The 14,254-nt window shown below is 42.6% G+C and overlaps 1 protein-coding gene across 1 annotated transcript in view; it reads left to right on the forward strand.

Moving 5' to 3' along the window:
* The first annotated feature begins 269 nt into the window (after window positions 1-269).
* The window catches only part of FBLN1 (fibulin 1), a 69,712-nt gene continuing 55,727 nt past the window's right edge, over window positions 270-14,254 (forward strand). Inside the window, exon 1 of the mRNA XM_018564078.1 lies at window positions 270-397. Within this exon, the coding sequence (XP_018419580.1) occupies window positions 340-397 (58 nt within the window). The 5' untranslated portion in view covers window positions 270-339. The remainder of the gene's footprint in view (window positions 398-14,254) is intronic.

A 14,254-nucleotide genomic window follows, 5' to 3' on the forward strand; every position in this document is an offset into this window, starting at 1 on the left:
CAGTGCACAGTGGGCAAAGCAGCAGGTTCACCAGTAAGGTAAAGGTAAGTATATGCAGCTGGTGGTGGGGCTACCCTGCCTGCCAAAGCCTTCCTTATATCATGCCCTTTTTAGTTTAGATTTCATCTTCAGCTTTGTAGAAACCCAGACTGTTCCTGCTTGCCCAGACCCCCTCCTGGTTGCTTTCAGGGAAGAGACATTTGGAGAAGGGCAGTCCCCTCTTCTGCTGTTCTTTGGCTTTCCCTGCCTCCTCTCCAAGGCATCCCTGCAGCTCCTCCTACCCAGCCAAATTTCAGCTGAGACTCAGCACCCTCCAGGTTTTCTGCTCTGTGTTTCACAATGAGTCTTCCACAAAAGATGCTGCTGCTGAGTCTGCTACCCCTTCTCTTACACAGAGGTGAGTGCTTGAGGGGCCACAGGAGCCGGGTGGGAGCCACAGGAGATGGGGGACCCTTATTTCGGGGGGCGCATAGATGCAAAACAGAATACTCTTTTGTGTGGGCACAAGATGCGCAGCTGGTGTCTGTAGTCTTGCGGAAGTTTGCATCAGAAACTTTTGCTTTGAACTTTCTGCTGCTGTGATTACATTCATTCTGCGAATCAATCACGAGCGATTTGCAAGTTTTAGACGGAAACATCTTGAGACAAACTTGCACAGCATGATTTTTAGTAATGACTTTTAAATCAGTTCCAGAGAGAAAAATGGCATCAAAGAGTAGGAAAAAAGTGTCAAGAGAGAAAGCTGAACCTTCAAGTCGATAGTGAACAGAGATCATTTGGAGGTCCTCCAACCTAAAGACTGTCCACGTGAATTTACAAACTAAAGTTATGTAGGCAATCCTAAACTTTGGTAATTGTTACCAGAATGTCTAAAATTCCTGGGACAACTTTGCTTCTGAGGTTGTTCATCTAAGCTAAGTTCCGAGAAACCGAGAGCATCACAATCCATTGAAGGCATATCCACTACACTGGATTATTAAATATTTCCTTTGAAGTATAAATACCCAAATTTTAAAGTACGAACTTAAAAGCCAAAGTAATATAGTAAAAATCCTAATTTACCAGAAACAGATATTATTGTCATATTTGCAGTGTTCAAAATCAGGGACATTTCCAGGAACAAAAATAGATAGGGGGTAAAATCTTGGAAGTGTCCTCGTAAGTTAGAGACATTTTGGCACTAATGTGGTGTTGGTGTTGGTAGAGAATGCTGGGACTTGCAGTACAGTTAAAGGTACAAAATCTAACTCTTAATGGCCTGTAAACCCTAAAACAGAAAAATGAATGAGGCGGCAGTCTCTAGTACAATTGACATACAATATCAGAAGAAAGAGTGTATAGACCACCATGGCCACAAAGAAATAATTCAAAAATATTATTTCCTCTTATTGCAAGTAGCGAGCCAGTAGATTAGTACAATGGACTTGTAAACACATTTGTATTATTGTACTTGTGGCAAATTGTCTGATAATGAAGATTAAAGATGATCTGCCTGATATTTCTGCCAAATGAGTGACCAATCATGGCTTTTGGGTGTTAAAGTGTATGTCCAAGGGAAGACTTGAACCCTGTCAGCTTTTTATTGTTGTGTGTGTTCCTGTTGAAGATTTTCCTTCACTTCTCTGGGGAAACTGTTGTCACTGGAAAAGGAGGTGAGTGGCAATTTTATTGATGGAGCACCGGATAGCAGAAAAAGCCAAAAGGAGTTCTGATTCTTCACCAATCTATCCAAAACTAAATTCACTTGGATGGACATACACTTTAAGTGGGCATGGCTATGGAGCTGTTCTGAGTGCCCACACTGCTCCTGATCACTCATAGATCCTTAGAAAAGTTGGAAAATCTATCTGCGACTGGACGCTGATCCTTTTTCTAAGGAGAAAACGTAATGATCTCCTCTTGGAAGGTGTACCATAGGGCAAGTTGGGTAGAGGGTCACAGAGGATGGGCACATTCTTGCCTCAAAGAGACTGCTGCCCATGTAAGGTTGGTCTAAAGACTCATAGTTAGATGGTGATCTGATGTGTGGGTGCAACCTAACCAATGAACAATTATTTATTTAAACGTTGTTACACTAATCTACACCCTGGTATAGCCCAAGTATGTGTGTCAATGTCTGGACACAATACTGATAGACCTTACAAACCCTGATAGCTGATACCCTGAAAAGGATACCCCAAGGGTGTCTGCAGCAACCCATAGACACTGCCTGAAATAACCCATATTGGAAAAAGTGAAGTTGAATTCAAAGCAGGCACATAAATACAGAGTCGGGATACTTTTGTAGGAACGGGTTTATCTCCCAAAGGATTAATAATCCTGTTCAGCCAGTCTTGTGATCTAGTTACCCCTGTCAGATAGTGCAGTCAGGTCCTCAAACTTTACTGTACAGCAGCAGCAAGAACACACCCTCAGCCTGCTGATTTAGTGAAGCAGCAGCAACACTGATGAGGTTACCTCTTTGCTCACTCATGTTCCTAGTTAGCATGTGTGCATGCAGCAGAGCCTGTTTGGCTTCTAGTGTTGCCCCTCCCTCTGCCATTCGGGAATATAGGTAACATGTATGATGACAAATCCAGGTACATACCCTAGTTGTATTTAAGAATGTATTTAATGGTATTATAATTTCCTTATCTTTTTAACATCTGCTTGAACTTCTTTAAACTATGGTCAAATCTTTAGACATCTTCAGAATGTAATTGTAGTTACAGTTTCTTCATCAGTGAGCTCAACTAAATTGATGGAGGGCAATAAGATTTTTGTTTCCTGTTTATAACTCCCACATTGGAGACACCAATTGATTACATGCTGCAGCATATAGCATTTTCTGAACCAATCATCCAGCATGCTGCTTCTATGTAATCCGGAATGCTGCCTTCAATATGCCCTGTGACGCATTTTAGAATGTTTTCTGACACCTCTAGATACCCCTCCTAATAACTGAATTCAAGTGTTTCCAGCGAAGGGTACCAATAATGCTACAGCATACATAGTAATTTTAGGCAATTGTGTGCTTCCAACCTTAGGGCAACAGTTTGATGAAGGCCCTTTTCTGTTCCAGTATAACTGTGCTCCTGTGTACAAAGCCAGCTCCATAAAGATATGGTTTGATGAGTTTGGTGTGGAGGAACTTCAGTGGCCTGCACAAAGCCTTGACCACAACCTACTGAATCTTTGGCATAAATTGAAATGTCGATTGCAAACCAGATCTTCTTGAACATCACTAACTGACCATACAAATGTCTTTCTGGCTACATGGGTTCAAATTCCCACAGACACCCTCCAAGATCTTGTGGGAAGTCTGCCCAAAAGAGTGGAGCCTGTTATAGATGCAATGGGGAGCCAACTCCATATTAATTGTTAGAATACACATTGTGCCTATTGCATCAACTAATGCAGTATACATTTTGTTCACTAGATGGCAGTGTTCTGTTATATCTATGATATATACTCTGTTGTATTGAATAAGGTAGATAATAAAGCTGTGACTTCCTTCCTGTTTTAGGCAAGCCATGTGCAGCATGCATATCTGACTGTGTGCTTGAGTTCCTATGTGAGGCTGTGCAAGACGTTCCAACATTAATGTCCATGGTTTTGGAATAAGATGTCCAGAAGCTCATATAGACGTGGTAGTCAGGGTCCACAATATTTTGGCCATACAGGGTATGCAAAAAAAGGACTAGCTTTATTCTGTGAATTTCTGTAAACTGTAGCAGACCCCAAACAGCTATCGTTTCATCCGGGGTCTCACTGGTGGGTTACCGTGAAGTTATGAAAAAGAGATAGAATTAATGTTATTATTTTGGGTTAAGACGGAGATATGAAGAGCTTGGATTTCTAATTGGTTTTTATTTGTGTCTGTGAACCCCATTGGAGAGAGTTTCCTTCCCTTCCTGTCCCTGCGACGCAATCCATCATCCATGTCCGCAGTCCATGTGTACAAGAAATAGTAGGTGTAAAGGTACAGACAAAACATAAAAACATTGTCAGAAGTTCTACCCCTTATTCGCTCTGATAAAAATTTTAAAAATAAACAAGAAGCGAAGGGAAATCTCCCTATTGAGAATACAAATGGAAATAAACACCTGAAACTCCAACCCTTCCCCACTCTATCCAAAATGAAGTAAAATGTTTTGGCTGAAGTTGGGTTTAAGGGTTAGGATGAGCATGAAGCTTATATTTAGATTTAGGTTAAGGGTTTTATTATGTTCAGTAATTTGCCACTTATGTACCAGTATCATTATGGACTGTTGCAAAATGAGATGTAATACTCCATGTATCTTACAGCTGGGGTATGGCGGGCTGAGCACAGGGTAAGGCTTTAGCTGCTCACGGACACATGTCCTTTTACATCGATTTCCCGTAGACTGGCATGGGGTCCGGTCATTTCAGTTTTTCCTCCATCGCAAGATGGACACGAATCTCACAGCGGTGACATCTGATCTGTACTGCTCTGATCAGGAGGGGATCCGTACACGGATAGTGTGAAAGGGGCCTCAGAAAGATTTTTTGGCAGTTGGAACATATCTATGGCTGATCTTCCTCAGATGGTTTGGATAGTCTGTGCCTGGGATCCTGGGTTCATTGTCAATCAGGGACACTACCTGCATGGACGTTGTATGTTTTTTTTATCGTGTTTGCATGGGATTCCTCAGAGTGATCCTGTTTCCTTTGAAAAACAAAATAAAAAACTTGCGGGTATATTGACTGACATCTGAATACGTTGGCACTACCATGTATGTGATTTCAATAGAGTGTTGGAGACATTAGACTGTACGCTCTTTTGCAGGCAGGGACTGATCTTTGAGGTTCTATGCACTCCGATAAAAGAAATATCTTGGCGCTATAAAAAAATGAAAATAGATCTATACACACGAGTGTTATTATAGGTATATCCTGCCATTGGGTTCCATTAACAGTTCCTGATGCCTGGGGAAAAGAGTGTTTTAGGTTAAAGGCACATTAAGCAGAGTTTTTGCTTTAATGCAGATGCCAACAAAGCCTCCCCTTACCAATAGAAGAATATTCAAAGCAGAGCTCCAGGTAAACAGTAAAATACCCAGCTGAAGTGCGTGTAAGTGCACATTCTTACCTGCCTATGGGTTTGAAACTCTCTTCAGCCTGTTTGGTGATAAAGACACCCCTGACAGACAAAACAACCAGGCCGTGGTTTGCCAGTGTAGGTAAGCAGTACAGCCTGTTCCAATAGCTCCCTCCCTCTCTCTCCCAGCCTGCTGACTGGACAATGAGAAGCAGCAGCACACTCATGAGCCATCATTTCACTTTCCCCTCATATCACCTTGTTCCCTGTGTTAGACTGACAGCACTGTTCAGCGCAAACTGACTACCCCCCTAGTTCAATCCCTTCTTCTCTCTGTTGTTCAGGCAATTACAGGAAGCTGATATAAAGACAATGGTGTGTTTCTATATCTGCCTGAAGCCCAGATTTTAAAAACAAGCTCCTATTGCTCCTTTAAAGTGACCATGTCAGGTCTTTAACAAAATTGCTATTGGCAAGTCCCTGTAATAGAGGAGGCAGTTTACTCACCTCTCCATCAGCCTGGGTTTCCTACATTCTCTCTGTTCCAGCACTGCAGTCATTTTAAAGTAGGCATAAACCCTAAATGAATGTCATTTATGTGGATAAAATGCTGTGTTTCATAAACAATTGTCATTTTAAAAATCAGATACTTGATTTCACACATTCTTTTGTTGTATCTCAGCACTCCTGATCTCCTCTAGCCACCATCTGACTTCATACACTCTAGCATTGGCTGCATGGCATTTCTCAGAGTGGGTTTCCTGATGGTGACAACCGTGGATTGTACCTGTGTAATCTGTGTTGAAATGGCCACTTGTAGTCTCTGTTGGAAGTCTGTGTGACAGGGTTACAACACAGGAGCATAATTGGGAGGAAAAAGGACAGAGCATTGTCACCCTATAACAGGAAATGCCTGAACAATTACAGTATGTATTCCTTAGTGTATACAATATACAGGGGTATGGGAATCATTAGAGACTGATTATTGTAGGTAGCCCATGGCACACCTGACGGGTAAGTTCCCTTTCATTCGCCTGTGAGTGCTGAAATGACCGGCGGATGGCGCTGCGAGGAGCAACATCAAATATGGAAGTCACCAGCACACCATATTCATCAAATTCAGAATGCCTTTATTGACATCTGGTAGTCATCATGTCACCAACAGTAAATGCGATGTTTCGGAACCTCACAGGAACCCTTCATCAGGCAGTGTGGTCCCGACACATCGCATTTACTGTTGTGATATGACTGGAGCTCCAAGCTCACTCATGTGACGGACTACAATCTCAATACAAATTAGTTAACTAAACGTGAGAGCGTAGTCTATCACGGGAGTGAACTTGGAGCGGTGACTACTTTACAACACACACATGGACCATGGGGAACAAAAGTAGCCTCCCTCCAGAAGGAAGGACAGTGTCAGCACCAATTCAGAGATGATTTGAGGATCTACAGCCGAGTGATACACAAATAAGATACATTTTTGTTATTAGTTAAGGTACTTGAATGTATTTTTAAGATTTAAAAGAGATGTATGAGGTGAGTTATTTCCACTCATCCTCATAGTTAGAGCCGACCTGTGACAAAGAAGCTGTCACAGGTCGGCTCCATCGATTGGGAAGTGAGCAGAAACATGCAACGATCCGCTCACTTCCCAATCGTCTCCCTGCAGTAAACGGTGACTGTCAGTCACCGCTCCCCACAGGAATTCCCCCGGATCCTCCTCTCCAATCCTTCAGCGCTGAACAAATGGGGGAGGGGGAGCACAGCTGACTCTGCCTCTAGATAGGCAGAGCCAGCTGTCACTCATGCAGCTTGGTGGATCTCAACAGTATTGTTGGGATCCGTTTCGGCTGCGGTGCTCTCAGTATATCACGGGCAATAGCCCGCAATATACTGAGCTCTGGGTCACGCGAGGAGGTTAGTATATGTCCTCCCGTGACCCTAAAGAGAACTATGAGAAAAAACACTTACCCCATAGTACTCTTTTTACTCCTGAGTTTAATGTCACTTTAACAACTATGTAACAAGGACCTTCATGGCAGGATCACCCAATATTATTTTTTATGTTTATTGAAAACTACTTTTGAAATGACATTAACATGTTAAATCTCGTATGAAATACATACCCAAACATTCTACCGTGACTTAGAGGCCATTTACAACCATTGTAGTGGCATTTCTGGGTGTAATTAATGACTTCTTCTCATGTTTGTGATCTAGTCACACCAATTACACACATCAAACCCACACCAAAGGTGACACACGTGTACTTTACTGTGGCTCCCCTTCAGTATTGGTTATTTCCATTTGTGTGTAATTACTATTAGTCACTGTGTGTTCAGAGGGGGGGAGTTGGGAAGGTGTACCGCGTGATAAGTGTCTCCTGCTGTCCGTTTTCTAACATGACTGGGACATCAATGTGGAAATCCACCACATTAAAGGCAGTCTGTTTGCTTCCTGTCCACACTTCAAAGCTCCTTTGATAGAGTGTGTAAAAGTGAGGAAAACACAGCTCTCAGTTGGAAAGCCTTCTTCACTGGGTCATTGTTAAAGAGACGTGTCCCTCTGGCACTTCGAGGGCTTGATCAAAAAAACCTGGAGATGAAGTTACTTTATCTTCAAAGAAAAGTCAGAATTAGGGAGCCGCGATCCCCAGGGTCTTGATTAGAAGCGGCTTTCTTCAAGCATTTTATTACAATTCTATGTGCGCGCATCACGCACTTGGCTGTCAATGCTGATTATGTCCTTCCTGCTATGTAAATTGGTTCTGGAGTAGAGAAACCGGGCCTTGGGGCTGGGAAGGTCAAGTCACAAAAGCGTCATGGGGGGGTGTAACCATAAATCTGCAAATTAAAATGACTCTTGGATTATGATTGGTTGTGATGTCACAAACGTTTCATCCTGATCGTTTCATTGCAACACTTTTTGAAAAATTGTAACTTTTGGCCATTTTTAAAAATCTTTTTCACCATTTACTTTTAGTTTCAATCCAAATGGAAGCAAAATGACCGGCTGGAAAATTTTCATTTTCATTAAGGGAGTAGTAATATTTTTGCAAGGGGATAATAGTGGTGTGCTATACAATGAAGCTCAAGGGTTTAGTAGTAGCAGACTACTGTGAATTATGGGGATAATAGTGGCATGCTGTGATAGACACAGGCCTATAGGGGCCCACATTCTAGTAATACAATCATCCAAACAAAGGTGACTTGACTATACGTAGGCAAAAAAATGGCAATCCTGACAATACACAGGCCACAGTCAAATGTTACAATAGGAGGGCAACATTTGTCAAATGTGTCAACATGGGAAACAGAATGGCAATCATGACAATACGTGGGCAATCATGACAATATACAGAGAATAAACTGGCAAATCATGACAATATGTGGACAACACAGGGGCAATTGTGACAATATGCAAACACATGGGGCAATTGTGACAATATGCAGACTACACAGGGGCAATTGTGACAATATGCAGACTGCACAGGGGCAATTGTGACAATATGCGGACAACATGGGGCAATTATGACAATATATGGACAACACGGGGGCAATTGTGACAATATGCGGAAAACACGGGCAATTGTGATATTATATGGACAACACTGGGGCAATCATGACAATATGCAGACTACACAGGCTCAATCATAACAATATGCGGACAACAGAAAGTCAATCATGAGAATATGTGGGCTACACAGGGGCAATTGTGACAATATGCAGACTACACAGGGGCAATTGTGACCATATGCAGACTACACAGGGCCAATTGTGACAATATGCACAGATAACAGAGGGTAAATCATGACAATATACAGACAACAGAGAGTAAATCATGACAATATGCAGACAACACAGGGCCAATTGTGATAATAGGTGGAGAACAAATTACACAGTGATATAAAAATGATAACTTCTGTATACAAGTCCTAGACACGTCCATTGACCAAAAAAATGCAATACATTGATGCTGATGAAAAATACAACATGGAAAAGAAATGCTATATTTGAAAACTGAAATCTACTGAAGTCTTCTTAGCTCAGACAATTATATACATCAGGGGTATGCAAACTTCGGCCCTTCAGTTGTGATGCAAATACAAATCCCATCATGCGCCTGCTTCTGGAAGTCATGCCTGTGGCTGTCAGAGTCTTGCAATGCCTCATGAGGCTTGTAGTTTCACCACAGCTGGATGGCCGAATTTTGCCACACCCCCGATATAGATGATCTTCTTACGGTTTTGGCTGTGAAGTAAAACTGCCCACACATCTATATATATACAATTAAGTTCCTGATAGAGATGAAGGGGTACCATTTTTTTACCCAGTCACTGTACTGTGCCTCTGTATTACCTCAGCAATGCAAAAACAACGTGCCAGCATGTTCAGGGTTACCAACCTTCATCACTGGAGTTCATGGTTTTACTTACCTGAGCCAGCCAGTCCTACAATGCTGGCCCTCTCTTGGAGCCGGAACTATAGTTTAACTGTTGGCAGGAGACTACGCCATCTGACAAAGCTTCCACCATGATTGTAGTGCCGCTTTCAGCACCCGGCACTTTTTTACTGCTGCTTGCACCCATGTGTCACTGTAGAGTTTTTTTTATAATGAACCCTCGGAACAGTTGGCAATCCAGAATCCGGTGGCTGCAGCACCCTCAGAATCCTGGTAGCCAATGCGGGCTGCACCCCCAGGTATGCCACTGATCACAGATGGGAAGGAGGGATAAGCAAACTAGCTTTCCCCGTGACATAAAATATGATTTGCCGTAAATAAGTAATTGCCACCAGGAAGGGGATTGGGTAGGAAATTGGCATGTATTGTATTAATATACAAAGTATGGCCAGTTGGCCACCCTACCTTATGATTGATAGACACAAAAATAACTTCAACCTCTTTAAAACTAATTACAATACTTCAGTAGAAGTTCATCTATTTCTGGTTTCCTATTAGAAAGTATTTTCCGTAAAGATTTTTCTGGAAAGATGGGTGTAGCTCATTCAAAACATCTTCAGGAATTCACAATCGCTGCTCTTGTAGTTTAGAAAAATAGAATTTTTGTAAAATCTAATTTTCTTCCGAATCCTCCCATAGCAGCTTTCTTTAGACCCTGTGATATGGGACTTCAGGTATTTGTGAAAGTCATAACATTGATTTAGAGTGTATCTAAAGGTCAGAGTTTTCTTTTATATTTGTATAGTGGTGAGGGGTTAGAAACCTTGTGAAGTTTTAATTGCTGTGAGTCCCCGTTAGGGAGATTCTCACTCTCTAATTGTCCTAATCACCAATATCAGCGGTCATGAAATTTAAAATTTGAGTTGCCACCAGACCAGGAACAGAGGCGAAATCTTCCAATGGGGACACTTGTTCCTGTGACCAGTATCTAAAAGGATTTCCCTCACATTAGAAAGATATCTCTTCACTTCCTGTTGAGTCTATATTGGGACACCTGTGCTGCTGACAAATGTTTTAAGAGGGGAGTTCCCCTCCTTTTAGGAAGATTTCCTCTAACTTCCTGTTGCATCTCTTGGACAGAAAGTGAAAGAAAATTTAATTATTGGTACACAGACAACATAATCTGGCAGGGGTTTGAACTAGAGATGCACCGATACTGGTTTTCGATATCAAGCACGAGTACCGATATTTTTTTTCCGGTACTCGCCGATATGGAGTTCCAGTGCCTTGTGCCCCGATTATCAGGAAGTCAGGCGGCAGATCCTGATTGCACATGAAGCCGGTGTTCTAGCGAAAGAACACCGGCTTCACTTGCCAAGGCTGGCTGGCAGTGAGTTATGAGCTGCCATCCGGTTTTCTGATTGGTAAGGAAGCCAGGCTGCCTAGCAACAAGTGAAGCCATCTTCCTAGCCAATCGGGGAGGCGGGTCATAACCCACCGCCTGGCTTCCTGATTGGAAAGGAAGCTGGCTCCATGCTCCCCCGGCACTGCCAGTCACAGGGAGATCTCCCTATGACCGGAAGTTCCAGGATCGGATGTAAGTATCGGAACATACTAGTATCGGTGCATCTCTAGTTTAAACCCTTCCCTACTCTATCCAAATCTAAAAAACATACACTTTAAAGGTCCCACCACTCCCCTCCACCCTGTGACTGGTCAGTAAAGGTGAATCAGCACGATGATGTGCTAATTTCTCTGTAACTCTGATCTCTTCTATCAGCATGCTCCTTGCACTGCAGTATGCTTGACAGGCTCCTTGTGTTGTTGCTTCTCTCTCTCCCTCTCTGAGCTAAGTCAGTTTGACATTGTTCTGGGACCACAAGCGTCAGTGTGTCATTGTTCTGGGGCCCCACGTGTGTCATTATTCTACGACTTCTTCTGGGATCCCAAATGTCAGTGTGCCATTGTTCTGGGACCCCAAGTTATAGTGCGTCCTTGCTCTAGGACTCCAACCATCAGTGTGCCATTGTCCTGGGACCCCAACTGGAATCTCTGGAATAGAATTGCTCTGGATGCCATGTATCTGACACCCAAACCTTGGTTATGTAATTGTTCTAAACTGTAAATTCACTGCGTCTTATTTCTTGGAACTGACGTGTCAGCACACCATGTTCCTGGCACTGTTGTTGTTCACGTGTGAGTGTGCCATTGTTCTGATTGCTGGTGATCAATCTAAACCTGTCCAAATCCTTCACTCAACTCTATGCGCGGCAGAGCATTGCAACATATTGCCAATTGTATTGCAATAAAATGTTTGTGTTGGTGTGAACGAGCCCTAAGCAATTAAAATGTCTCCCAGGTCAGTATTTGGAGTGTCAATAATTTTTTATAATTGTGCATATTGTCTGCTAAGACGGCTGCTACTATATAGTGGCATAAAACCAATGAGTCTAAAAGGAACTGTACACAGTAATATAACGAAAGGATGGCACAGGCACCATGTTTTTTCAGAGTGTCTAAAACCTTAAAGGAGAACTATGGGGTTAGGGCTTTTCCCCATAGTTCTCCTTAGGGTAACGGGAGGACACAAACTAAGCTGCATATTAGCTGATTTCCTGATTTTTGTTTGTGTTTAGTGATTTCAGAATTTCCTTTTAAGTGATTGACAGCTTGAAATAGTGAATCAATAGCCAGTATGTCACTACTTGGCACTTGTCTTCTGTGTCCTATGTTTTGATGGACATAAAGTGGTTCTTGTGGAGTATATTTCATAATGTTTTAGTTCCCAGAGTTTAGCTTTAAACAACTAAGGTTATGTGGCATGCACACATACAGATAACTGTATGATTTATTACAGGGTACATTTTAGCTAGAGTCACACTTGAAATGAGCCCCAATTGCTATGGCACTGAGAATAGACTCTGTTGTCGTCCAGAAGGTGACCTCACCTGTTATCAGTGTTTGGCAGATTTCACGGCCTCTTGAGCAAAGATCTTTCCTGTGACAGGAATTTCTACCCTGTGCCATTATCACTGGTTCATTAACATGTGTTCCTTTGAACTCAGACTACAAGTGCCAAGGATAGCAAATACACCTTAGAAGCTGCTAATTCTTCATTCACTCCAGCCTGTCCTAAAGTAAACACTGCAGTCAAAGGGAGAGAATCGCTGAACTTCAGGCAAACAGCTAAGCACATACTTGAAATACATTTACATGAACTATCTTATCTGCCATTGTTGTGATTCATACACCTCGGGTTGCCACCTTTATTTCAAGCAAAACACGAACGCACTCTAGTAACGCGCTGACTTTTTTGGGGGGAATGAGTCGTGGCTTATGCATTTGCAAATAGCGCCAACCCATTCATGTGTAAATATCACAGTTGAGAATATTTTCAGTGGGGGACCAGTAACCCCTATCTTAATTTTGGTTGCCCCTGTCTGCCTGACATCTTGTGTCCTAGTTTCTGCTTCCATGAAACCCGCACACAGCACTCAAAACCCGGACTGTCCAGGTGAATCCCGGACAGGTGGCAACCCTACATGCACCTCTGCCACACAGAACAGCCGGGAGATTTTCCAGTGTAAGAATTAAAGTGTATTTAAACCCCAAAAGAAAAATGTACTATACAGTATTTCAGCTTACCAGTCCATAGATGTGGTGGCTGCATTTGTTTACTTTTTTTTCAGGCCTTTTTTTCTTTGTTTTATCTGGTGATCTTGCCACTAAATCAACTCCTATCTTAGGGTGACAACGCTCACTCACTGTATGACTCACTCTATGATAAAGGCTTTTCAGTGAAACTTGGTAGAGAGCTCCATTGGTATTGGGGATCATGTTGGTGGTATATACACAATTGTGGATTACAATAAAGATTGGATTTATAATTGGGGGCGCATGCGCGGCGTGCTGGATGGCTGACGTGACCTAAGGCAGCTCCGTCACTCGCCGGCGTCTCGGGGGAATTACCGCACAACCAAACGGTCTGAACGCCCGAACGAGCACACACACAGGTACCGCAGAGCCCCGACCACGCAACTATGTCCTCGAAGACCCCCAAAACTAAATTGGATTTATAATTGAAGACCCGTGGAGTGCGGCTGTCTTTTCGGACTTGATTGACTGAAGGTGAAAACACACTGGTTGGCCTGCACCTGTGGGACCTCCATCATTATCATTATTTAAAACATTTTTCGCTGATGTAAATGTACAGTATGTAAAGCAATGCGTACATTATTGGCACTATATAAATTCCTGTAATAAAATAACAAAACACTATATTTAAAGTTGAACTCCAGTCAGCAATAAAAAATGGCATAAGAAGTCTTTAGGAATGCTAAAACTGCACAAAGAAGGTCAAATGCAGGTCAGATGGAGGTCAACTGAAGGTCAAATGTACCTCCAATCTCAGAAGGTTCTCAAACACATGCTGGCGCCATTGACACCAGACCAAACCCTGTCGACACAGTCGACATTCTAATTGTAGTTTAGTCTGGGGTGGGGGAGTGATGTGATAGAGAGAAATACTTAACGTCATACCTGCTCTTGCAGGCTTCCTCCCTGCCAGTACTGGGATGGACCACTGATCCCAAAAAGCACTTATCCTTGGCATGTGGCTACCCTCTCATCAATGCCATCACTTACAGTGCAGGACCAGCATCTGCCTTTCCACAATTCATGGTAACCATGGTTTTGGCATGGGTCCACATGACACCTAGTTATCACACTGCATATGATGTAGGTGGACCTGAAAACTCAACCACAGAGATCTCAAAACCAGGCTTCAGAGAGATACATAAAGAGCTAACG

Source organism: Nanorana parkeri, unplaced genomic scaffold (genome assembly GCF_000935625.1).
Source record: "Nanorana parkeri isolate BGI_ZX_2015 unplaced genomic scaffold, ASM93562v1 scaffold720, whole genome shotgun sequence".
NCBI lineage: Eukaryota > Metazoa > Chordata > Amphibia > Anura > Dicroglossidae > Nanorana > Nanorana parkeri.